At 37.5% G+C, this 27,525-nt stretch overlaps 1 protein-coding gene across 1 annotated transcript in view; it reads left to right on the forward strand.

Annotated features, from left to right (window-relative positions):
* Window positions 1–21,360, forward strand: part of LOC108047017 (ras-related protein Rap-2b) — a 31,413-nt gene extending 10,053 nt beyond the window's left edge. Inside the window, exons 3-6 of the mRNA XM_017127043.2 lie at window positions 2,362–2,593; window positions 11,940–12,137; window positions 19,115–19,207; window positions 19,263–21,360. Of these exons, the coding sequence (XP_016982532.1) occupies window positions 2,362–2,593; window positions 11,940–12,137; window positions 19,115–19,207; window positions 19,263–19,589 (850 nt within the window). The 3' untranslated portion in view covers window positions 19,590–21,360. The remainder of the gene's footprint in view (window positions 1–2,361; window positions 2,594–11,939; window positions 12,138–19,114; window positions 19,208–19,262) is intronic.
* Window positions 21,361–27,525: the final 6,165 nt, after the last annotated feature.

A 27,525-nucleotide genomic window follows, 5' to 3' on the forward strand; every position in this document is an offset into this window, starting at 1 on the left:
TAGTAGGGCATTATAAAATCATAATTGTAGTATTTATGACTTCAGTGGTAAATGTTGTGAAACAAATAAGTGCTCGTATGTTGTGCGGGAGGGCTGGAATAAATTGCCTCCCTAATGCAATGCAATTTAACCAGTAATACCACCAACAAATCCATATTAAACTCAAAGCGAAAGCCAACTCAGACGACCATAAATATGTGGGTGGCATTACAGGGTGACAAATGGGGGACACGTGTGAGTTTAGTGGGAGGTTCCATTCCGAAATCCAAGGGAACCGAACCGAAAGTTGACCCAAGTTAACCAGTCAAAGTGTCACAAAGTTGAGGGGCCCCAAACTTCAATCGCTGCCCGCAATAATTGCAAAGGAATTTTCGCAATAGATGGGGAAAAGCGAGGGAAGGAGTGCCGAATTCCGAGCTGAACTTTATCGGAAAAACGCCAAGGAAATGGAGGATATAGTCAGATGAGATGGCAGATGGAAATTCATATTTTTAACTGCCATTGGAATCTTGGTTTTCACTTTTGGGGCAAACATTTTCATTTCTTCATCAAGTTCAAAGGACCAAAATAAGAGAAGGAAACTTTAAGCGGGTGGAGGAAGGGGGAAATGGGAAATGGGAAATGGGAAAAGGGAAAAGGGAAACGGCCGTTTCCCGTCCGTCCGTAGTTTGCATACTTTTCCTTTGTTTTGCCTGTCAGGACAAGAAATTCATGTTCTTCGGGCCTTTGATTACATTTTTCCTCCTTGTTTTTTCTACCCCTCCACTCGGAAAATATTTATAGAATGCCGGGAAGGTGCCAAAAAAAAAGAAAAACAATAAAAAAAAAACAAGACAAGACAAGACAGAATCGCGCTTATTAAAGTCAAATTTGATCCGTTGTTGTTAGCCGTCTCCCGTTGGACAATTATGCCACTTCTGCTCCTTCGATTTCCCCTTTTTCCCCCTGGACTTCCCTGATTTATCGTTTCGCAGGACGAAGGAGGAGCTGTCATCCTCGGATTCTGCGGCTTTGTGGCCATTGTCCAGCCGGAAATGGCATTGGATTTCATCGCAGATGTGCCGTGTTCCCGCCCGGAATATTTCCTGTTCACTTTCGCTGTCAACCAGCAGCAAACAGCAGCCGAGATAACAAAGTTTCTTCTTTCAACACATACGGCATGTCTACATTTCGAAAACAGACAGTCACATTACGAAGGAATTCCCCTGCACATTTCCACAACTTCTGTTAACATCTTGGCCATGAATGCTGGAACAAAGTGAAGAAAGCTACATTCTCAGATATTTATATCATGTAAATCACTCAGTTTAAGTACTTGGTACTGCCTAACATCATATCGACATTTCAGTTTAATTACTGGGTTCTAATATCGCATATATATTTCGCCAGTTTATTCACAAATACTTCCGGCTTAGACGTTTCTGTGAATTTACATGATTATAAATAACAAGTAGCTCTCTGTAAATCTGCGTTTATGGTAATTTTAAGCATTACAGATTGGTTTCAAACACAATGCACCACTACACCTTGAACCCATTTTCATCGCTAAAAAGTTTTGAACAGCAACTTTAAAACTTTGAAACAAATAAACAGAAACTATTAATCGCAGCTGGTTATGTTAAACAAAACTGAAAGGAAAAATCTAAAAAGTTTCCACTTTTAACCATATTGCTGGTACTGAAAAGTACATTTTTTTTTACATTAGTCTTGATTTAAAAACTAGGTTCAATTAATGTTATACTTTAAAATGAATTAAATGAAATAAAATAAAAGAGAGTTGGAAATGTCGCTTGAGTAGAATTTGTGCACGAAACACAAAAGTCTTTCAATCATTGTTGGTTATCCTTCTTTTGTCGAAATCCATTAAGTCTGCAACATTTTAAGTTGAACTTCCACGCTTTTGGCAACCTTTAAAACTGACATTGCTGCGAAAGACAAATAATTCCCCCGATTCCCAATTAATTTGCAGGCAGAGCGAACCCACCTGCACTATGGCTATATGGCCATATACCATTTAGTATGTATATACACCGTGCTGTTTATAAAGTGAGGGCACTTTTGTTTGCCCTGCTCCGTGGCTGACGCTTTGTGATGTTGCCGTAATGATTAATTTTAAATGTGGCGCACAGATTTAATGAGTCGCCCATGGGGATTAAGTAAAACCCATTGAAATTGGTAGTGTAGGGGGATGGAGGTTTTTGTTATTAAATCATGCATCAAAATGGAGAGGAAAGCCTTTGCGCTGGCCTGGAAATTAATTGAATTGCACCGAACTTAACTCACTCAAGTCACGTTTTATGTTTCATGTTTTTCCACCTTTCTCCGCCTTCGCACGCTCCACCGAAAATCACGCATACGCAGAGTGGGCAGGAACAATGCGGTGGACGATGCCATCGGACCGGCAAACGCCCGCCACAAAATCGTCGTCATGGGCTCTGCAAAAGTGGGCAAGACGTCGATAATCACCCAGTTTCTATACAACACATTTAGCACCAAGTACAAACGGACCATCGAGGAGATGCACCAGGGCAACTTCTCCATCGCCGGCGTCAGCCTAACCCTCGATATTCTGGACACCGCCGGTTCCTATGAGGTAAGTCCACTGCACTTCAAAACGGAATGGGAATGGGGGATTTTCCTAAATAGTTTAGTCCAATTGGAAGTACAAAGGGTGCCCCGGAAATCTCTAGGTGCTTAAAACCACTTTAAAATGCGTTGGCAACACAATCGATAACTATATCGATACCAAAGATAGTTCAGGTAGTACACCCTTCCAACATCGTAGTTTTAAAAAATAATTTCATAGTCCTACAGGATATTTATGGTTAACCTAAAGAATAAAACATAGTTCATATAGTTTTGCCAACACAATCAATACTACCATTGATAGTATTCGGTTGTAGATCGATTGTTTAGACATCGATAATATCGATAATAATCGTTACAATATAACATGAAATGGTTCATACTCAAAATGTATACATAAATCTAACAAAGATTTGCAGTTCACCTTAAGCGTTTTTTAGCCATATTTAAACAAAGCACTCTATTAAATTTCATGCACCATTGACTGATTTTCCAGTGAATGATAATGGGTGCAAATGTTTTTATGAGTGCACTCACTTTCCACACTGGCTTCATTAAGTGAATAAAATTGTTTGTGGCCGGGGGGGCAATGGAGCAGGTACTCATGCTGGCTTATCCTGTGGCAGGACTTTCAGCAGTTTCACTTTAGTTCCCCGTGGTCCTTCGACCAGGAGGGCTTTTAATTTTAGATAACCGACTCTAATGGGCTGCAACAGGGCGCCAGCAGCATTTAGTTGCTTTTCAATATTCTCAAAGGGCGACAACTGGCCAGGACTCGGGGTTCTGGTTCTGATTCCTGGATCCGGAATCCTGGATACCTGCCTGCTGAGGGGCATTTCCCAGCAGCACCTGGCCACCATCATCATCATCGCCCACATCATCATTATCATCATCCAGCTGACTGCAGCGGAAATTACAGCCTGCGATTCAATTTCGCTGGCACTTCCGCTGTGCGTGAATTGAAATGCTCTTGTTCATAAAAACGAACAGCGTGGCACACCTTACCTATAAAGTCTATACAGTATACAGTATAGTATACACCTTATGAATGCAGGCACAGTGCGGGATATATGCTACAAATGGAGTCAGTCAGGCAGAGATTGCAAGCCCAGTGAAGCCAACTGAACTGTGACTCTCGACTCGACTCGACATTCGATGTTGTGTCCTTGGCGAAAAATGAGGGAGCACTTCATATGGCGTTGGCACTGAGAAAAACCATAAGTTATTATAATATACAAGGCAGGGTAGAATCATAAATTATGTTATGCTAAAAACTGCATAGTTTAGCATTATTGAAGACCCCGAAATATATTGTGTGATAAAAGCCTATTAAACGCTATGGTATTATGACTAACTATGACCTCAACATTCGATTTATGCATTAAGCCAAAACAATTTAAAATTTGTTTTAACATTAACGAACGCATAAAGTGAGCAGACAAACAATCAAGAGTAGAAAACTAAGGAGATTATTTTATTCAAGATTAATTTCTAACTGTGCAGTATGGCATATTCCATCTGGCATCTGCCAGATCCATTCGATTTATGTACAATGCAATCAGACAAGAGAAATGGAGGCCAGAACACAGAACTCAGAACACAGAACAAAAACGGTGAATAGAACTAATGAAATGGATGCGCTCGGTGGCACAAGTGAAACCCTCGAAGTGGGATAATCATTAGAGGAGTCGTCCGGTTGAAATCAACTCCGAAATCAGGCCAAATCGCTACCCTCGCTTGATGGATGCCCAAATAAACAAGACCCCGTACCTTTTTTCGCACCCCAGAAGGATATATAACCAGCAGCCGACCCAGCAAGGCATAAATTTTAACACATTCACGCATTGCTCATAAATTTTACGACCCCAGTGGGTTGGTAAGGGAGGGGAGAGGGGGGGATGTATTTGGCGGGACTATAGTGCCTTCAACCAAAAACATAAATCGCCTAGTGGCAGGTCACATCATGGGCTGTGTGTACATGTGTATAGTATGTTGGCTTAATCATAGTCCTTTGGCAGGACGAGAAGGGCAGGAGGTCAAGCCTGGTGTCACATAATCCTGATATATGCGTTGATTGCGAGGGGATTCCCCTCCCTCCGCCACCCTCTTCCATTCCAAGCCCCCCTGAAAAGTGCACTTTTTCAATCTTCAACCCACTTCCATGGCATTCGTCATCTCTGCGGCACACGGTGCGGATGCGCAATCATTTGCAGCCAAGTGGCCATAAGCAAGTGGCATTGTTCCATTTCGGCGAAAGACAAACAGACTCGGATGGACAGTGCGTTTCTCTGCCTTAAGGCGACCTAGCCCAGAAATGACTTTTGAAAATAAAGTTAGGCAAAGTATAAAACGAAAAGGAAAGCCAGGGATTAGTAATCCGGTTTTAATGAAACCATCATACTATTTGCCAATTTTACCCGATTGTCCCTTTAATTTGCAGACATATAAAAAGACAATTGTTATAGAAATATTGCAATAACTTTTAACTAGTATTTAAAAACATATGTAATTTAATCTACAAGTAATTGCAGACACATAAAAAGGCAATTGCTTTAAAACCAAACTTGCAACAGTTATATAAATATAGCAACTAACTATTAACTAGTATTTAAAAGCATATGTAATTTAATCTACTCAATCAATTCAACTCAGTTATTTACAATTTAATGATGGCTTATCAAATTATTTAAGTAATAAAGCCCATGACAAAATAAAGGCTTAACCGCATTTTAATCGAAATGATGTGTCAATGAAATCTGTTTTAAAAGGTAATAATGATGTACATGTAAAATAAATTAAGAGGAATTAATTATGCAAAAGGACACTAGGTGCAATTAAAATATGGTATTCTATTTGCCAATAAATGTAGCGGGTTTTAAGCTACGTTTTTGGAAGGAAGAAAACGCTGAGAAATAGATATTCTGTACGAGAATTTAGGCAACCGAAACGCACTTTAAGCCGGGCCATCGCTTTGGGCCATAAACTCTCGAATTCCGCAGCTTGGCCAAATAGTTTTCACGCTGGCTTAGCACCGCAAGGTCCCACCATGCGTATGAGTGATATTTTTGCGTGTGCCAAAAGATAACAGACCGCAGGCCACACCACACACTTCCGACCCCCCCTTTTCTACCCCCCTATTCCAGCCTCCTTTTCCGACCCCCTTTTCGCCACCCTTGGTCAATATTTGTTCCGCATTGCCAGAGGCAACTGAAATTACTGGCAAAGCAGGGCGAATAACTCTGCTGTTTACCTGCTGCAAATGGTATTTGCACAAAAATTCCAATTTGCAAATATTTTAAAAATGTATATGGCATTAAAAATAGCACTTTGAGTTGATATTTTTCTTAGAACCTTTACTAAATAAAACATTTGACTTATTTCACTGTTAGTAATTAATAACTGAAATAAAATTGAGAAACTTGAAAAAAATGTTTTATAATAAAATTGAAAAGATACAATTAAAATCCCTCAAAAAAACTTGTTTTTGAGTGTTATACTTTAACAGACAAAATCGTGCCAAAATTTATCCAGTGATATAACAAGCAACCATAGCTTTACCTGTGTAAACATGGAAAGTACTCCTTATCCGCCGAAAACCTTATAATTGTAATTGAATTGGGCTAGGCTGAAACAAATTGCAAAATAAAGCTGCCATTGTTTGCCAACCAGGCTGACATGTAATTGGATTCACACACCCTTTTTTCCACATTTTACATTTTCAATTTCGCAAATCAATAACGCAAACGTTATGAGTTCATAATGGCATTTTAAAGGGGGGCAGTGTTATTATTTTATTTTTTTGTTTGTTTTGCGGGGCTCAAATTAACCCAAACTGTGTTTAAAGTTGATCACACATTTCTGGACAAAACCACTTTTTTAGGGCACAGGATTGTTTATCACAAAATGAAAAGGTAAAAAAAAGATTGGCTGTGAGGGAATAATAGAAAAAAAATCAAAAATGTAAAAGTGGAAAAGAGGAAAAGCTGGAACAAGTAAACACATGAACAACCACCATTTGCCTTTGACATTATCATGTTGCATTGATGGAAGCGAAATATTTGCAGTGCTTTTAGAGGAATTTAGAAAAATAAATAAAACCGTTTGGCCAAAAAGCAAGTTATCATTCCATATCCTTTGTAATTCCTTAATTTGTTTGTTGGCTTAAATAGTTGCCAACGAGTAAATATGTCTTAGCTTTGATGATAGTTACTGAAATGATATTAACTTTAATATATGGACTGATATTCCATTGTTACATCAATAAAAGATTCCCAGGGGAGAACACTTTTTCCTTTACTGTATACTGCTATAATAGTTTTTATCCGATTAAAAAAGCTCCCCTTTGTCCCATATTAAAATTTGTTATTGACAAAGACCTGGCTCAACACAAAAGAAGGGGGAAATAAAAAAGGAAATTCAATAAATGCAGAGTTTACCACACAGAACGGCACGTGTGAATCAAGTTAGTGAACTTCAAACTAAGTTAAAGTTTTTGCATTTTGTTTCAGTTTTAAGCCGAATCAACTAAGTGCATTTTGAGTTCGTGTGTTTTTGGCTTTTTGGGTTTTTGGGTTTTTGTTTACCTCCCCCAAATGCGAATGCAATTGGCAGGAGTGCGGCATCGATTTCCATGTGCAAGCCAAAAATTGAATCAACTATGACCAGAAGGACAAAACTAGCAGCATCGTTTCCTCACTTGAATTTATTTCGGAGAATGTGCAATTTGGGGATAGATTTCAGGGGTGGCATTTGTATATCCCCTGCAATATTTACCAAATGATTGCTTTCGAAGGTCTTCGAGCTTCCCCGAATTTCCATGGACATCTATGAATGAAAAGCGCAATTGAGGGGGCAAAACAAGAGTCACACAATTGGCAGTCCATTGAGAAATCAAGAGCATGGCATGTGGAGAAGGATAAACACAGGGAAAAATATTGCAGAAATAAGGAGCTGTCTTCCTGTGTTGATTTATATTTATAATTTAATTTTTATTTCCCTTCACATATTCTTTTTCCCTGATGTTTTTGCTATTCAATATAAATGTATTAACATCATAATCAATCATTAACTAAATTAACACAAATAGCAACATAAAGTATAGAATCCTAAATCAATTGTCGTGATATATTCTCTCAGTGCTGTAAAAGGATAGCTGACGACGACAGGAAGCGGCTCAGGATCCTTGTGGTGTTGGTCCTGGCTTATCGCATGTGTAACAAGTGGGAAAACGACTGAAAGAGCAAAATTGGCCCACGGGGCGTATGTGGAATGGGAAACTCGAATGCACAAAATGCTGGAGTGCAAAGTTTTCGGGGCAAAGAGTCAAAAGATGAGCTGCTGCCATTGGACTCCTTCTTCCATCTGGAGCGTGTTATTTACAGTAATATGCTATCATAACAATGGAAGCAAAAAAACATTCCCAACTCCTTTCTGATGAGATGAAAACATACGTTTTCCTTAAAGAAAAAAGCTTAGGAAAAAAACGAAGAAGAAGGTGGGGCTTAGACGAGAAAGGAAGTGCCCCAAAATGGAAATTCTCTGCCACATGAAAATGATTCAGCAGCATGTGATTGCAAAGTTAAACAAATTTCAATGGAGAACAAAAAAAAAACGAACAGGACCAACGAATGGGTTTTTAAAGCTTAAACTCCGAAGCCAAAAGGATAAAAGCTGAGCACAATTCCCGGAAAATGGTCAGAGGAAATAGAAGAAGTAAATAACTAGTTAAACGCGTTGGTAACTGGAAATCACTGTTCTGATTATTCAACGGTCCTTTTAGGTTTAGTTAATACCTTTAGTTTTTTGTATACAAATTTTAAAAATGAATTTATATCCTAACACATTAAAGGTTAAAGGTTGCAATTCCTTTCTGAATCATTTAATTTAACCCTGATAGCAATTTGTGTGGCATTTGCTTGTGAATTTTCCGATTTCAAATCGTTTGCCATTTGCTAAGAAAGAGGTTTTCATTCAGGTTTGGGTTCAGTTTTAGGTTCAGGTTCGGGTTCGGGTTCAAGTTCAGGTACAAGGTCAGAGTTTATATTTCTCCCTTTTTGGGTTATCTGAACTGCACGACACTTGGTTGGCCATTGTGTCTTTTTTATTTTGTTTTTTCTTCGAGGGTTTTCCTTGGCCATTCACTTTTTGTTTTGCGCTTGTTGGGGTTTTTCATTTGGATTTTCATTTTCCGTGGCCTGCACATTTCAATGGTAGCCTTTTTATTAACACGGACTTTTCCCCCCAGCATTTCCCCCTGCTTTTTCCCCATTTTTCCGGCTTGTTTGTGTGCGTACTCAATTTGAAACTAACTCGGCAGGCACATGATTTTGAAAGCCATTAGTGCTGGGTGGGCGGGGCCAAGTTGGCTGGGCTTTTCCCACACTTTTCCACCCATTCATTCGCATTTCCCAGCACCACGTATGTATGTAACTTGTGCCCAAAATGCTGTGGTTGCGGTTTCTGCCAACCGTCAGACAAACGAGAATGGAGATGAAGACGATGCCAGTGAACTGTCGCCGCAGTTTTTCCGCTTTTCCCCAGACTTTTCCCCAGCCCTTTCCCTCGCTTTTCCGCCGTCTTTTCCCCCATTCAAATCTCTCGTGTGTGCGTTGCTCTAATTCGTTTCATTTGTGTTATGATTAATTTGCCATTCAGCAATGGCGTACAGAAAAAACATTAGGTTTTTTCAAAGGATTTCAAAGGAGGTATTTTCTACCTATAGGAGAAATATTTAAATTGCGTTGTAAATACTATATACATGGTTTCTAAAAATAATAAATTATTTAAAGCATTTTATTCAATTATACAAAAGTACAATAGCTTTTCATGCTATGAATTAAATCACATTATATTAAGTGATTTGTCAATATATTTTATGGTACTTAAGTGAAATCCAAAATGCATAGAACCAATTATTTTGCTCGGTGCATTCCCACATCGACAGAGCTTCCCAAAAATCGGCGGAGAACTTCCAGTTGTCCTGGGACTTTGAAAGATTCAAAACACAATTCACAAATTGTACACATGCGAACTCAGTTTTGGGTTGGGCATCCTGCCACAATTGTGAACATTCTATGACGGGGGTCAGAGGTCAGGGTGGAAGGGGGGAAGGGGAAAAGGGGAAAAAGGGGCTTCACATGGCAGAGGTCAGGGCCGATGTGGTGGGGCCATCAACGACCTTTAATTAAACCAGAGACAACCAGGGGCGCACTTTTGTGTAAATATTAATTAAGGAATTTAGGATTGCAAAATGCGGTAAGCTTTTGTCTGCATTAATGGCAAAATGGCTTTCATTCTTTTGGCCGGTAATTTTTAAACGTTATATAACAATGTGTTCAAAGTAGTCAAAGCCAAAATGGTACTAATTGGAAAAAATGAATAGCTTAGCACACATTAGGGTATTATTATTATTATTATTAACTTAAAAAATAAGATATTTTATATTTGGAAGGCAATTCTATTAGTACTCCTATCCGAATAAAATAGAAATTTAGCTCATGTCTAAAATTCGTCAGGAAATTCGGACTTGAGACCAATGTGCAACGGCCGGTGATAAAAAACATCAAACTGTTGCTGCAAATATTCGCCATTCAGTTCGCTTTTGCGACTTTATTAAAATATTGCGACATGGCTGAAGGCCAAAAAAAAAAAAATGTATGTAGTATCACAAAAGCTGAAAAACCGGGAAATGATCCAATTTAAAGCGCTGCGATGCGTAAGCACTTTCGTGTGAATATTTCGCTAATTTTGCAGCAATTTCTTTTGGAAAAATATTCAGCTCGATGGCGAGTGGAATATTAGAAAATTATGCACACTCGCTAACAACAGAGAGAGAGATTCAATTTTTTCCATTCGCTTTTTCTTCCACTTGAGGGGAAATTGTGAAAAGTGTGAAAATGTTTAACGGGCATACAACTCCAAATTTACATTATTATCCGTGATTATTCAAATATGTGCTCGTGCCTGTGTGTGTGTGACAGTAATATTATGCAAATTATCATTGAGGAAACAATTGTCGTTGATGACTGCTGTTGCTGTAATTTACATTCCCTGTTAATCACTTTAACTCATTTTTCTGGTTACGCATGCTCCCAGCCTTTGTGAAAATTATTTACACACTGCAGACATTCCTAAACTTTTAATTGCGACAGAAAGCATTTTCTATTCTTAAAATTATAGTCTTCTTTTCAGTCAAAAGTTAGGGGTAACCCTTCCATTTTTTCGCACTTAAATATTTTTGTCCACATGTAAATTTTCAGTCATTTCAATCGAAAGCTAAGAAATGTAAAAATTATTATAAATACTATGGACGGCAATCTACGTAATGACGTATCGAAAAGTCTGTTTAAAATGGCTTATTCCAGCTTGAACTTATTCCGATCATCGAAATCGAAATATAGAATAATTTTTGTATATAAACTGGGCCTGACAAAGTTTGCTTTCTTTCTTGTAAATTCATTCATTTAATCTCCTTGTTTGCTTTTTCTTATTTATACAATAAATAACCTATTTATTACCTCACGAAACTTTTACATTTATTTATTTATATTGTGACACCTTTGAGAAAACAAAAATGAATACATGACTAAAAGCATTTTAAATGGATGTTTGCTTGAGAAAAACAAAACACCTTTAAATTGATGTCAGAGGAATGCTGGCATTTACTTGATATTTATTCAATACTTTTCCGCAAATAAATATATTGATGAGTTTTTCACTGCATTTTTCCAAGCGGCTAAACAAATATTTTCCTAATTAATTTGAAGTGACATTTAATTTGATATTAATATTTCGAAATGTGTCAAACTGCTGTCATTTGGTCTATAACACTCTGCAAGCGAAATTGTTTTGACAATTTGGCGTATTAAAGATATAACATCCGCACCTTTTTACTTGACAAAAAAATATTTGCATGCACTACAACATTTTTTCTGCAATTGCAAATGGTATTAATAAATGAATAAAGCCACAGGTTTCCGCGAAATAGGCCTTTTTTTCAGCAATCACAAAAGGTGTTAATAAACAAATAAATGAGCAACATTTTCTTAATTCAAATTATTGTGTCATGTTACCTAAAAAAGTTTAATTGTCATAGTTTCAAGGTCAAATTGGTTGACAAGTAACAAAGACTGCGAAAACCATCTATTTAAGTCTTTTGTTTCAAATGGCTTGGTTTTGTTCACACTTAAATTAATTAGTTATTATTATAAAACACTTGATTTTATTGCTAAAATCAAAAAAAATATTTTAAAATATAGAAATAAAGTATAAAAAAAAATGTTGAAACTCTTTTACATACTTGGCCATACGATGCAAAGTAATCTAAGTGAAATGCTGTTTCCCTTTTGCTCCAGTTCCCGGCGATGCGTGCTCTTTCCATATCCTCGGCGGATGCCTTCATCCTGGTCTACGACGTCACCGACGCCACCACTTTCGAGGAGGTGCGCACGATCCGCGACCAAATCCACGAGACGAAGGCCACCACCGCAGTGCCAATTGTGGTCGTCGGCAACAAGATTGACCTTTTGGCAGATGGCGAAACCGAACGCGAGGTGAGTTCTTAACATATTTTTAAGCCTTAATCATTCTTCAGCAAAGTAAGACCATGAATTCCTAAGAACACTCATTTTAAATATATTTTTCCTCGAAATACATTTGCTAATGTTGATTATTGAATCATCAAAAAAATAAAACCGCGAGTTCTACGGGACCAGATAAACCAAGAGTCTCAAATCCTGAGTCCAGAGGACACACAGAGGTCACTTGTTTTGCCTGCCCTGCCAATTTGCATCAATTTTAATTGCTATTCATCCGAAAAGGGGAAAGTGTGACCGCTTTGATTGTTGTCTCTTCTGTGTGGCAATTGCTCGAAGGCGTGTTTATACAATAACCGCTCCATTGTGCCACTTCCTCCTCTTGCCACGCCCCCTCATGCCACGAAAATTACTTTTTTGGCAACGGGATATGAGGCGTTTAAGCAATTATGTAAAGTTTGCCAAGCGCGCAACGAGGAGGGTGGAAATGGATGGAAAAAGGACAAACAGTTTAATCAAAAGTTTTTCCAACTGGCAGCGTGGGAAGCCAAACGAAAGTCAGTTAAACAATCAGAATTTTTTTGACTAAGAAGAGCGCCTTGAAAATCCGCAAATGATGAGCGCAGTGTAAACACTGTGTTTTCAATATGAGCACTCACTTTATGCACTCTATTCGCTTTAATTGTGGCTGCAGTTTAACATCCTTTAGCCAAAGGACATAAAACACTGCCTGCCCAGCTGTTTCGGATGTCAGAGGCAACGAAAAAATGTAACATTTAAAATGTCAAAGTGGGCGATGCGGAGGCGGGGGCGGGGCCGTGGCAAATGAGAGGGGCGTGGCAGCAGGGGAAGGGGGGATGCAACATAATATCACACAGACGAACAGACAGACTTGTGGAATAAAGTGCAAACTATGCGCGAAAGTCACACAAAATGAAATGCCATCAAGTGTGGCTACACTGCGCAAAACATCTGGAATGAAGTGGCAAAAGGTACTATTTTAAATAATTAAACACTAAACCCAACAACGATAGATTGTATTTATTGTGCAAGTATTTATTTTAACAAGTTTTTGGATACCTACAAAATGAATGATAATTTTTTTAAACTGTCTTCGCTTATTATAAATGGTTTAAACTTTAACCAAGTTCATTGTTCGTAACGTATTAATTTTTAAAATTATATTTCTTGCTGTGCCGCCTTGTTTCCTCTCTTCCCTTGGCAGCTTTTGCATAATTAGTGAAAAGTACGCAACATTCAGGGAAATTTGAGGCAAGGGGCTTGTGTAAGAAAAAAGTAGAAAGCCGGCGGGCATCATAAGAACTGCAGCTTGGATCCCCGCCCCCTTTCCCCTTTCCCCCCTTTTCCCCTGCTAGTTGCAGAACTTTTGCTGTCAGCTGCATTGCAAATTTCACCGAAAGAAACGAGCTGCAGGAATTTGACAGACAAAAAATAAAGAAATGCCAGCGGCAGGCAAATGAATGAAACGAGGAATGCGATTCATTTGAATGGGAACACAGCGACAGCCAATTAGAAATTCTATCCCCAACAAATTACATTTGTAGTTTACAAATTGTTAAATTGCTGGGAATCCGGAAAAGTTATATATACCCATAAATATGGAATTAAAGAAATCCAACCATCACAACTTTCCTACCATTATATTTATTTGCAAAGCCCCCAAGATCTCAGTTGTGTTCGCTTTCCGTTGAATAACGGCGAGGACAAAGGTTTATTGTGGGTCATTGCCATAACGATACATTTATAAGCTCGTATACGTAATATAACTGGATGCTACAACCACAACAAAATCAACTACATGCTGCAATTTCTTTGTTTGCTTGCCCGCGAAGCGAACTTTTGCGCGCAATCAGCCGCCACGGGAATAAAATAATCCCGAATAAAGGAATCTTTAATGTTATAATAATAATAACCACCGAGATGATGCGAAATTCGACCCGAAGTCGAAGTACTTTGCATATCTTAAGTGAGCATCATTTGGCCTGCATAAGTTTCCTTGCCCAATTTTTGGCCTCCGGGCCAAAGCACACCAAAGTGATTCTAATAAATTCCGGGCATAAAAACTAAGGGAAAACACACACAAAAAAAGGTACGAATATGGCCCGGGAAAGTTTGCGGCGGAAGAGTGCAAAAGAAAACTCCGCTTTGATTGTCAAAAGTTGAAAGCGAAAGCGGGGCACTAAAATGCGAAAAACAGAAATGAAACCGGAAATTTGAGTTGTTCAACCGAAATGTGAAAAGTTTACCGGTAATTTTGGTTGCATCATATCAAAAAGAATAACTTTTAGTGGTCGATAAAAAAAGGATATATGTCTACTTATGTATATTTAGTATTTAATGTCTGTATTATATAGTTTAATTGAGGTTATCAAATATTTAATCATCAAATATTAGCTAAGTCACTTTCCTCTCAGTAAATAAAGTAATATTTTTTATTATTTTAAGACAATTGAATTTGATTCACTTTTCAAAAGTAAAAAGGTCTTAAGATGTCTCACATTTTATGTTCATTTTTTACTTAGGTTTCTCTGATTTTGTGTATATCAATTGAAAATCTCATTGCTTTTTATTTGTTTCCTTTTTTGCTGGCAACAGTCACAGTTGGTCAACTTAATTTGGGGCTTGTTTATCTTTTCTACGCCCAGTTTTGTTATTATACCCTTGCAGAGGGTATTAGAATTACTTATAAATGATTGTGTTTTAATTATCTATAAATCTGTTGTTAAATCTTGCTTTATATTTTTGTGTAGACTTTTTGTCATTTGTAATGATGTAACTCCTTTCCAAATATTGGAAAACGGTCTCTACAGAAAAATGTCCAAAAACTGCACCTCTAAGCTCATAACTTTTCTTACAGACATCCGATTTCAAAGTGGCATACTTCAAAATGATCGTGGGTTGATTCCCTAAAAATCTGTGTTTTTATTTAAATTTTTTTTTTGGGTCGATTATTCGTCATTTTTATGATGTTACCCCTTTCCAAATTTGCAAAAAATGGGTTTGCAGAAAAGGGTCTAAAAACTGCACTTCTACTCTCATAACTTTTCATACAGACACCCGATTTCAAAGTGGCATACTTCAAAATGATCGTAGTTTGATTCCCTAAAAATCTGTGTTTTTAGTTAAATTTTTTTTTTTGGGTCGATTATTCGTCATTTTTATGATGTTACCCCTTTCCAAATTTGCAAAAAATGGGTTTGCAGAAAAGGGTCTAAAAACTGCACTTCTACTCTCATAACTTTTCATACAGACACCCGATTTCAAAGTGGCATACTTCAAAATGATCGTAGTTTGATTCCCTAAAAATCTGTGTTTTCAGTTAAATTTTTTTTTTTTGGGTCGATTATTCGTCATTTTTATGATGTTACCCCTTTCCAAATTTTCAAAAAATGGGTTTGCTGAAAAGGGTCCAAAAACTGCACTTCTAAGCTCATAACTTTTCTTACAGACATCCGATTTCAAAGTGGCATACTTCAAAATGATCGTGGTCTGATTCTTTAGAAATCTGTGTTTTTAGTTAAATTTTTTTTTTTGGGTCGACTATTCGTCATTTATATGATGTTCCAAATTTTCAAAAAATGGGTTTGCTGAAAAGGGTCCAAAAACTGCACTTCTAAGCCCATAACTTTTCTTACAGACACCCGATTTCAAAGTGGCGTACTTCAAAATGATCGTGGTTTGATTCCCTTAAAATCTGTGTTTTTAGTTACATTTTTTTTTTGGGTCGATTATTCGTCATTTTCATGATGTTACCCCTTTCCAAATTTGCAAAAAATGGGTTTGCAGAAAAGGGTCTAAAAACTGCACTTCTACTCTCATAACTTTTCATACAGACACCCGATTTCAAAGTGGCATACTTCAAAATGATCGTAGTTTGATTCCCTAAAAATCTGTGTTTTTAGTTAAATTTTTTTTTTTGGGTCGATTATTCGTCATTTTTATGATGTTACCCCTTTCCAAATTTTCAAAAAATGGGTTTGCTGAAAACGATCCAAAAACTGCACTTCTAAGCCCATAACATTTCTTAAAGACACCCGATTTCAAAGTGGCATACTTCAAAATGATCGTGATTTGATCCCCTAAAAATCTGTGTTTTCAGTTTAATTTTTTTTTTTTGGGTCGATTATTCGTCATTTTTATGATGTTACCCCTTTCCAAATTTTCAAAAAATGGGTTTGCTGAAAAGGGTCCAAAAACTGCACTTCTAAGCTCATAACTTTTCTTACAGACATCCGATTTCAAAGTGGCATACTTCAAAATGATCGTGGTCTGATTCCCTAGAAATCTGTGTTTTTAGTTAAATTTTTTTTTTTGGGTCGACTATTCGTCATTTATATGATGTTCCAAATTTTCAAAAAATGGGTTTGCTGAAAAGGGTCCAAAAACTGCACTTCTAAGCCCATAACTTTTCTTACAGACACCCGATTTCAAAGTGGCGTACTTCAAAATGATCGTGGTTTGATTCCCTTAAAATCTGTGTTTTTAGTTACATTTTTTTTTTGGGTCGATTATTCGTCATTTTCATGATGTTACCCCTTTCCAAATTTGCAAAAAATGGGTTTGCAGAAAAGGGTCTAAAAACTGCACTTCTACTCTCATAACTTTTCATACAGACACCCGATTTCAAAGTGGCATACTTCAAAATGATCGTGGTTTGATTCCCTAAAAATCTGTGTTTTCAGTTTAATTTTTTTTTTTTGGGTCGATTATTCGTAATTTTCATGATGTTACCCCTTTCCAAATTTTCAAAAAATGGGTTTGCTGAAAAGGGTCCAAAAACTGCACTTCTACTCTCATAACTTTTCTTACAGACACCCGATTTCAAAGTGGCATACTTCAAAATGATCGTAGTTTGATTCCCTAAAAATCTGTGTTTTCAGTTAAATTTTTTTTTTTGGGTCGATTATTCGTCATTTTCATGATGTTACCCCTTTCCAAATTTTCAAAAAATGGGTTTGCTGAAAAGGGTCCAAAAACTGCACTTCTAAGCCCATAACATTTCTTACAGACATCCGATTTCAAAGTGGCATACTTCAAAATGATCGTGGTTTGATTCCCTAGAAATCTGTGTTTTTAGTTAAATTTTTTTTTTTTGGGTCGACTATTCGTCATTTATATGATGTTACCCCTTTCCAAATTTGCAAAAAATGGGCTTGCTGAAAAGGGTCCAAAAACTGCACTTTTAAGCCCATAACTTTTATTACAGACACCCGATTTCAAAGTGGCATACTTCAAAATGATCGTGGTTTGATTCCCTAAAAAACTGTGTTTTTAGTTAAAAAGTTTTTTTTGGGGTCGATTATTTGTCATTTTTAATGATGTTACCCCTTTCTAAATTTTCAAAAAATGGCCAGAAAAGTGCCAAAAAAACTGCAGTTCTAAGCTCATAACTTTTCTTAAAGACATCCGATTTCAAAGTGGTATACTTCAAAATGATCGTGGTTTGATTTCCTAAAAATCTGTGTTTTTTTAATATTTTTTTTTTTTTTTTGGTTCTATTTTTAGTCATTTTTAAATTTTTCGAAAATTTTTGAGAAATGGCATTGCAGAAAAAAACCTGCACTCCGATATATATCGACGTAGCTTTATTGAAATATATAACATATAATTTTTGTAACATCTGCAAGGGTATATAAACTTCAGCTTGGCGAAGTTTTCTTCCTTTCTGGTTTTTCGTTTGCTTTATTTGTCACTTATTTGGTGCGTTTTTTCCCACTTTATACGTAGTTATGCATAAGTAGTTTGGGGGTCGCACTGCATGCTTTTTACCGCTCTCCTTTCCACTTTTTCTTGCTTCGGGTGTATTGACTTTAACCGAGTTCTGATATAATAAAAATGCAAATTGCCAGCAAACGCCAGACTGTCGCGCTCCTTGGCTTAGACTCTGGTATCCCTCCAGTTGTCTTCAGCCCCTTTCTTAACGAACTCCCCCTACAGAGAACAAAAAGAAGGCAGCTTAATAGAATTTGAGCAGTTGTGGGGCATTTAGAAATTTATTATGTTCAAATCGTTTGAACAAGTCCATCAAATATCCAAAGATAATGCATTTTATATATTATTTTTATTTATTTTCTCTTTTTTTGTCGTAACAAATTAAACTTTATATTTCATAAACTTTTCTTTGAGTGTATTTTCTTCATCCTAATACTCCTTTTTTGAGGGCTCCTTAGACTGTGTGTATTTTTTTGTTCAACGAAGCGAAATCAACTTTTTGTTGTCGCCTTTGTGATACTGCCTTTGCTTTTTTGTATTTTTTTTTGGGATAGGCCGCTTAAAACCTTGGAGGAGGGGGGGGGGTTTATTGGGGGGAGGGGCTCTAAATTCGGGAGGGTTCGCTTGCCCTTTTCTTGTTGTAGTTGTGCACTGCCGCTCTTTGAGTTTGTTCATTTGGAAGAATTAAGCCCCGATGCTCGGTTCGGTTTGGTTCGAACTTCGAAGTCAGCAATTTCCTAGCCCCTTCCTAAAATCTTCTCAAAATCCCTGCCCTTTTTTACCTTCTTTATTCTCTGGCAACTTTTTGTTGTCGTTTTTTATTTCATTTATCGCCGCAATTTAGACGTCTATAAGGATTTTTGTTGCCGATAAGAAATAATAAAGTTCATGTTCAGTTTCGTGGTGTGGGCTTAAATTGATTTTTAGTTGGGTGTGTGTGGAGGTTGGATTTATGCAAAATGAATTAATTTGTGTTAGTTGAGTTGGAAACTGGTTGCCGTTTACATTCTTTTCTTGACATTACCAAAAAAAGGGATAGCTATAATTTCAAATCTTCCAAAAAATGCAAAAGGTTTTCACTATCTTTAGCCTGGTTTTTATGTTGTTTTTAAAATCGGAAAACCATTTTAAAATATACACCCATGAAACAATTTAAAACATTTTAGGCTTAAATGAAAACGTTCTGTTGTACTTATGCTTTGAGTTTGTCTATTAATTATCTAGTTTATAAAAGTTAAAATACTTTCCCTTTTTTGTTGCAGGTTGAGTACGCCACCACAGAATCGGTGGTCACCGTGGACTGGGAAAATGGATTTGTAGAGGCCTCGGCTGCCAGCAACGAGAACATCACTCAGGTGAGTGGGGTCACCTATTTGTGGAGCAGTTCGGAGTTTTAAGTTTCGGTTGCAGGTGTTCAAGGAGCTGCTGGCCCAGGCCAAGATCACCTACAACCTGAGTCCGGCCCTGCGGCGTCGTCGCCAGTCGTTGCCGCAGCAGATTGGCAACAACGGGCCGGGCACCCCGTTGCACCACCACCACCACCACAGCCACCACCACCAGTCGCAGCACCACCACAACTCCGGCGGTGGCGCCTCCGCCTCCACTTCGGCGGCAGCTGCAGCGGCGGCCTCCTCCGGCGGCGGGTCGCATGCCCCCACCCCCGCCCAGCTGCAGCACCTCCAGCGAATCCAGGAGCGGAGTTTGGGCGCCAAGCGCAACTCGTGCAGCATCTCCTAAGGGAGAGGAATCCGGGGATTCGAAGTTCGCACCACGGCAGCTAAAACAAAAACTAAAGCTTAACTAAAACGGTCTCCTACAACACGGTTTTCAATACTTCTCCAATAATGCAAAACAAAATGGGGCTTACCTCTATGTAAACCAATTACCAAAAACGACAAGTATTAAGGTAAATAGATAGGGTCGATTATTTTCAGATTATATCTCAGAAAGGGAGATTCATTTTTGGGTTGAACAGGGAGTATTTGCTTGAATATATATCACTGTTCTTTTACAAAAGACATTTTTTCGAAATTTTGAACACAAATCTCTAGAGGTTTTAAATCCCTTTTTAAAGTCTATAGCACTTTTGTAACACTAAAAATAATATAAATGTATATTTTTAGTGTTATTTAACATGCATACATTTTGATGAGGTTTTAAATCTCCAGAGATTTCTGTACAGGGAAAAGAACAGCCCCAAGGATTAGTTTCCCCTTCCTAGGACCATCAAACTTTTTGCATCTGACCAATCGACCCGCACTATTTAAGAGCAATATCGACTCAAATGTACCTCTCTCTTGCTATTATCGCTCCAATAACTTTAGTACCTATATCTCAAAGCCTCTGGTTTCTCAAACTCAGCTCTCAGCATACTTATAAATGGAATGGATATATTGTGGTAGAGAAAATAGAATCATTAGACAGCGCTATAATTTACTCAGATAAAAATACAGAAACTACGTAGTCCCAAAGTCGAGGCAAAAAGCATTATTTTATATGTGTGTCTCGATGTGTAACTTTAGCTTGGTTGTTGTGTGTGTGTGTCTAGTTACAGTTTCCTCATTTCCGACAGTATAGGAATATATATATATATTGACTTATCTGTGTATAGATTACCCGTGTAGCGAGCATTTAGGGCCGGCCCGTGTACCTAAAAACAGCGAAGACATATTTTTGTAGACATTAGGTCGATAGAACCGGATTTCTGCTAGGCGCCAGTGTTGGAGCGTGTGCAATAGCGCCGGTTGCCAGTGTTGAGAAGCGAAAGTGAAAGCGATAGCGAAAGCGAAAGACAGAAACCGAAAGCAAATGCATAGTTAAGAAGTATCTCTCTCTTTGATTGGAAAAGGGATTACGATTACGTAGGACCTATCTGTAGAAACGTAATGAGTGTACTCTAAGTTGTATTTTTTTTTCGTTCCCCGTTTACGGTTAGCTATTAGTATTGGTCAATGCCAGGCAAAAAGATTGAAACAAATGGTTAAGATTGAAAACGCAATGAAAACACCAAAGAATAAGACAAAGACAAAAGCAAATGCAAATAGTGAATACGAGTATAGATCGATAAAAATATATATGAAGATGTTATGGTATGAAAATGAATATAGTCGTGTTATAGGGTTACTTTTGAGATACAGAATGAAAAACGGGCCAAAGTGAAACGCAGCTATTATATTGCATACATCGGACATCACACGTAATTTATTTGTGGTACAATAAAATATATACGCGCATTCAATCCCAAGAAAAAACCGAAAGCAAAGGCGAAACAGAGTGTTATATTTATACGATAATAGTTATGTGTACTGCTACAAGAAATACTTCAAAATACTAATTTACCGAATTACTATGCGAATACGAATACTAATCGGAAATCTTGTGAAAATACCAAGGCAAATCTTAAACTTATATGGATATTGATGTGTTGCAAACGAAATGAAAACTTCAATGAATTTATGTAATTATTTAATTCCAGCAAATCGTACAATATCAAGTATATATCTGCGTATATATCTGTGTCTGTGTATCAGTGGTTGTTTCAAATACAATATAAATTTGATCTTTGGCCGGCCAAAGTCCCTTAAACTCTTGCTGGCTGATAGACAAATTTTCTTTCAGGATACAAACATTGAATGTCTAAGTAGCAGCGATGTTGTTCATGTAGGATTTGCCAACAAGAGTTTAAATAAATATCATTAATTGCCCCAAAACGCCAAGCACCCAAAGGTAAAAAATCGTTTGTAAGTGGGTGGATCTGTCATAAAGGTACCTACCTAGAAATACGGGTATGAGTGTGAGCATTACGTAGAATAATTCGCATTACAATTGATTTAGTTAGGCGGCGCACTGTGGCTTATCCCCGGGGAAGCACTCGTTCACCTCGGGAAGGGATTTCGAAATCACAAATTAGGTTTTAACTTCAGTTCAGTTCGAGGACACAGTGCGTTAGTTAACAAAGTTAGTTACCAAAGCAAAGCCACGTAGAATTGATTAAGGTGTTAGCGATTCCGAACGTTCGTCGGTAGAAACTGCCTGGGATCAGTATTAATGCCCTCAAAAACATTCCTAGTTTTTTAAGTTTCTTGGGGTATAGATAAAGTACCATAACCTTGTTAAACTTTTTGAGGCAGAGAAATAATAATAATATTTTTTGCGGGCATGAATACTGAGCCTTTGTGTAGGAGGATGCCCCGGATCAGTACCCTCTTGTTTCTGGATTGGCGGTTAAGGTTGTGCCTGCCTCCAATCGCATATCCCCCATCAATCCCCCTTTATCCCATCTATATAACGAATATATCATTCGCTTGAACATTCTATAAGCCCCCTCTGAATGCGAATTTGGTTCCTAGGCCAGAACCTTTGCAGCTGGATATCTTACAAAATAAATATATATATTAATATGAATATTTACATACGGCAATACATATATGCATATACTATATACAGACATATACATAATGAATAATTATAAATGTAATTGATAAAAGCGAAGAGACAAGAACCGGAAATAAATGCAAGGGCGAGGAAATTTTTTTGTGCTTAAAAGTTTCTATTGTGTTTTTCATCCCGCGAAAGTTTGCCAGAATCCAGAAAGCTTAAAGCTCCATTATCAACTTGAGTCCGCCGCCTTCGAATCCCCACTGTACTTGGCCTGGACACTGCCAGTTTTAGGGGCGAAGGACCTGGCGGCAAGGGGCGTGGCAAATCGGTCCGAATAATCGATGATGTCTGAAATCGGCAATTTAGTTCGATGCAAGGCCAAACAAAGTGTGCAAGAAAACAGGACCAAGGATAAAGGTTGCCCCACAACATACATTCGGCCAGAAGGACTATGCAAATGCCCTGCCAAATATTTAACTACTTTTGTTTGGTTTTGCTGATTTTCTTTTATAGTTAATTGAATTTGTCTATGTATAACTAATTTGAAATATTGGAATAATACATTGTTTACTTAATTCTAAAAATCCGTTTATAAATTTTTCAGTTATATTTAATATGATATTATAATTTTGATTCGCTCAATATAAATTAATAGGTTATATTGGTGTCTAAAATGATGCAAAGATACGCCTTATTCCGGATATCTAATGAAATAACAAATAAAATGTTAAAGTAAGGTAAGTATTGCTATTTTGGTTTATAATTATATAAAAGGCAATATAAATATAATTGTCATTGGGTACTACATTCATATTTAACAATTGCTCATAACATAGTCAGAAATGAGGATATGACAGCCAAAAATGAATGAGAATGCTGAAAGACCAACATTTTTAAATAAAATTTAATTTACTTAGTACATATTTTTCACTTATTAAACCGGAACAGAAGGATTGAGTCACTTTTTATGACACATCTTCAAAAAAACCCAAATTCGTAGGTCTGGAATAATGAATATTTAAACAATTAATCATGCAATGAGTAACGTATTCAAAGTATATGTTTTTGGATACGTGTTTATGGAGGCAAAGGAAAAATAAAGAGATAAACTTATTTTACTGTCACTAGTTTTAAAATTCTAAATTCTCTTCGAAACTGCCAGTTTTTCAGTGACCCGATAAAGTCAGACCTTTCTCCAAAGCTTCTAAATATCCTTCGAATATCCTTTATAAACTTACTAGATATTCGAGTAGGAACCCATAAGATCCAATCCTTCCTGCGTAGCTCATCAATCTCGTGGGCTGAAAAAAAAGCGAAGAGGACAATGTCTTTTCATATCAAAACAGACGCAGGCGCACTCGTGTCCACGTTGCGTATTCGCCATGTGGACTGGGTACAGTGCACACCACAACACGAATGTGTGTCCGTGTGAGCCGTAGTACTACCGTACTACCGACTGCCGTACTACCAGTACTACAGCTGTAGTGTTTTCCTTTTGCCACTGGCTCTGCCCCTTTTCCCTTTCAGTGGGTGGGTGGGTCAGTGGGCGGCATTTCGGGGGGTGGTGGGTCAGCGGGTGTTGTAGGCCATGGCATAGTGGATAGTGGATAGCGAGTGTGTTTGTGGATGTGGATGACTGGCTGGCGGGTCGATTGGCGGCAAACGTCGCCGACAGTTGGCTGCCAGTGGCACACGGACATTCCAGCAACTTGCAACACGCCACGAGGACCGAGATCCGAGATCCGAGAACCGAGAATCGAGCACCGAGAACCGAGGACCTATAACCCAAAACACCGATTACCCAAGAGCAAACAGGCCCCCCAAAGTTTTGTTTTGAAACTGCGCTGCACTTTTGTCCACCGGCCGGTGTTTTTCCCCCAAAAATACGATACGATAATCCTTAAACGGTTAAAAACCCAATCAAACTTTTGTGTCAATTTAGGCAGTTTAGGCTGGCCGGCCACCATATAGTATATAGTATATGTAGTTCATGTAGTACATATAGTACACAAAACGCGTGACCTTGGGTGGTAAGCAGTTAGCAGGCGGCTGCGAAGGGGGTGATGTGTGCATCAGAGGACCTTCAACATAAAGGTGTAAAGTGGAGTGAGTGACAAGCAATAATAGTTTCTTAACCGCACACCGCAGGTGATATAATGGTTAAACAGACATCAAAGGCGTACTTAGTGTCTAATTGGTTGTGGTTATTGAAATAACATCTTCGTATTATCTGTATATTACATATTTTACTAGCCCATTACTTATATCTTTGCTCAGCACGTGTTTGGATTTGTTGTGGTTGTTACATTCAAATCTTGTTGTATTTTTGTATGAGAGAACTCGTAGAGTTTTTTGTAATACGGTGTAAATAATTATCAAGAAAATAGTATACTACATCTTTTACATTTTTACTGTCTGGCTTTGTACTGATAATTATTATTAAATTATTGTGGCATAGAAATAAATGTTTTGCCATTTATTTAAATTTAAATAACTAAACTGTTCATATTTACTATATGACTTTTACTACTTTGCACTCTTTTGCAATACTATTTACTATTTATAAATTTTTTCATGAAGTCAAGTCTTGTAAAATCTTTTTAAAATAGTTGAAAGTTGAGTTAAGTCAAGGCCGGCTTTTCTAGAAACCTTCAAGGTCTAGTATTCTAGTACATAAGTTTTAGAATTTGCGAGTGATGCTCTGTCCTGACACATTCCCAATCGAAACGGAAGTACTTAACACCACGTTGACCCAATTCGACTCGTGTCCCGTCGCCAAGTGGGATTGGATGAGGAATTCAAGATCACTGCCAGCTGTGGTTCTTCAGAAGCGATAAGAGGGTTCCGGAATAGCGCGGATAAGGAATGAGCGAAGCCCAAGGCCCAGATAAATCCCGAGACCCGTACAACCGCACCACCATCAGCCTCGTTTTTCATTCCTCGGCGATAAGAGCCCATGAGCCCATGAGCCCATCCAGCCTGTGGTTTCTTTTTATATAATAGGAATTCTTCGGTTTTGCGCATGGGGGCAATCTGTTTCTCCAAACGACTCTGATTATCGCCTATATACATCCTAATAATGCATAATATTGTGTGGGTGCCTCCGATGGGTTTAAAACCCAGACATTTCGGGGGACAGAAGTTAGTCGCCTCCGGTCGTCGCAGCTTAGCAGTCGCTCCAGGATTTCCCATCCGAATCCTAATCCTTTTCCTTGTTTTTTTTTTTGAGTTAAGTGAATATTTGGGAAAGTGAAGTTAATTGTATGTCAGTTTTTCATTTGGCGGGCCTAGCTGACTTCTGTTAAAATATTGCTAGCTGCCTTGTGAAGGGCTTACGTGTGATTGCAGCTCAACTGGCAAGGATATATGTCCTTAATTGTCCTGGATTAAACGGACACGTATAAATATTTCTTTTTTTTCTGGTTCATCCTTAAAGTGATAAATATTTGGAATCGTAAATACGTGTTAATCACTATAAGTTACAAAACAAACATTATGTGGAATGATTAAATTAAAATGTTTTACTTTTTGCTTTGATGAATAATTTTTAAGTAATTGAATGAAACATTGTGCTTAATCATTATTTTTGATGAAAAAAATAAAACTCAAACACAAAATGCTCAAAATAAAACTCATCTGTGTTAGATTTTTCATTAATATTGTTTAATATCCTTGTAAATGGATCACAAAACTACCACAGGATGTTTTTAAGCTTTCAAATAAAAAACTAATTAATTAATTAATAGTTTTATTTTGTATCTCTATTACAGATTTCATTTTTTTGTAAATTAAAAAAAAAACGTCGGTGTAGTTTTGTGAACCCTTTAAAAGGATATACATATGTACATGCATATATCCAATTGAATATTTTTTAAAACTTTTGTTTGGTTTAATGTGTCATTTTTTTTATCAAGTTTTCTTAATAACACCGGATGCCGTATGGAGTGAAATTCTAATTAAAATTGTTATCGGTAAAAATGGAACTCTGTTTCCTGCCGATAGCTATCACTCGTTTTACCTATTTATTTTATAATTTTAAGTTTTTAAACCAATAAGTAATTAAATACTATAAATAATTAATAATTAATACTCTAAAATAATAATGATTTAAAAATATATATAATACTAACTTTGAAATAAAGTATAAATATATTTACATATCTTGTTATCTCATGTTTATAAGGTTAGGATTAACAGTTAGGATTTAATTTATAACAGTTCTTTTCAATTGAAATATACATTTATTTAAAAATAAATTTAAGAGCGCGGGAAAGCGGCGATTGGTATTACCATACTTTCTCATTTTCGCGGTCTCTTTTAGTGTGACCGTTGAGTGTACACACACGTGATTTGCCACGTTCTACCAATAACGCTATAAATTCGATAAGTCACGCGCCCTGTTATCGATTGCTCGTGATGTATAGAACGCTGTATTAAAAATACGTAAACGTAAATACTCGCTAAACCGTGGTGTTTTCGAAGAACAATATTTGGCCACATTGTTTTAACTTTGTATGTACGTATATGTTTAGTATATTTTATGACATATTTTAGGCCCGTTTTCTCGTGAAAACGAAGCTAAAAGTATGTTTTAAACGCCAAATTCCCTGCATTTTCCCAGTTTAAAACCTACTATACTGACGGGCATACTGTGATACCTCGCGAGCGCGAAATTCCGGAGCGTCGGCGGCGAAACGGCAGTGCGCAAATGTAAAATGCACGGAATTTTCGCATGTGCAGTGTGATAATAAATAAACGCCACACAAAATTTTCGGCGCAGGGGCAAACACACCAATACACAAAAGCGGCGGCGCGTTCGTGTGCGTGCGCCTTGTTTTTTTTCTCTGTGTCTGGCTGTGTCGTGTCTGTATATGTGTGTGTTATCACAAAGGAGCTGGAAAAATAACAACAACAACAACAGAAAGCAGGTGCGTGTGTTTGTGTGTTTTTAAGGGAAGGTAGGAAAAATCATTCGATTTTCCACTGCGACAGTGCATATGGTTTATATAGATATACTATATAGGGGCTTTTGGGATTCTTCTTAGTATTAGTAAGTGCGCAAAAGTTTCAGAGAGCTAAACTAACGGTTCACTTGTATGTATATTAGATAATCATATATATGTGTGTGTGTTTGTGTGTTACCGTTACAGCGGCGCCTTAAAAGAAAATTCAACTGCGAGTGTCCGTAATTAAAACATGCGCCGCAGCAAAAAAAAAAGAGGAAAACAAAAAACAGGGAGGGGGTGCTGCATTTGCAATACATGGCGTATGCGTAACACTTATCAAGTCCAAT

The sequence above is a fragment of the Drosophila rhopaloa genome, unplaced genomic scaffold (genome assembly GCF_018152115.1).
Source record: "Drosophila rhopaloa isolate 14029-0021.01 unplaced genomic scaffold, ASM1815211v1 contig_3, whole genome shotgun sequence".
In the NCBI taxonomy this organism is placed as follows: Eukaryota; Metazoa; Arthropoda; class Insecta; order Diptera; family Drosophilidae; genus Drosophila; species Drosophila rhopaloa.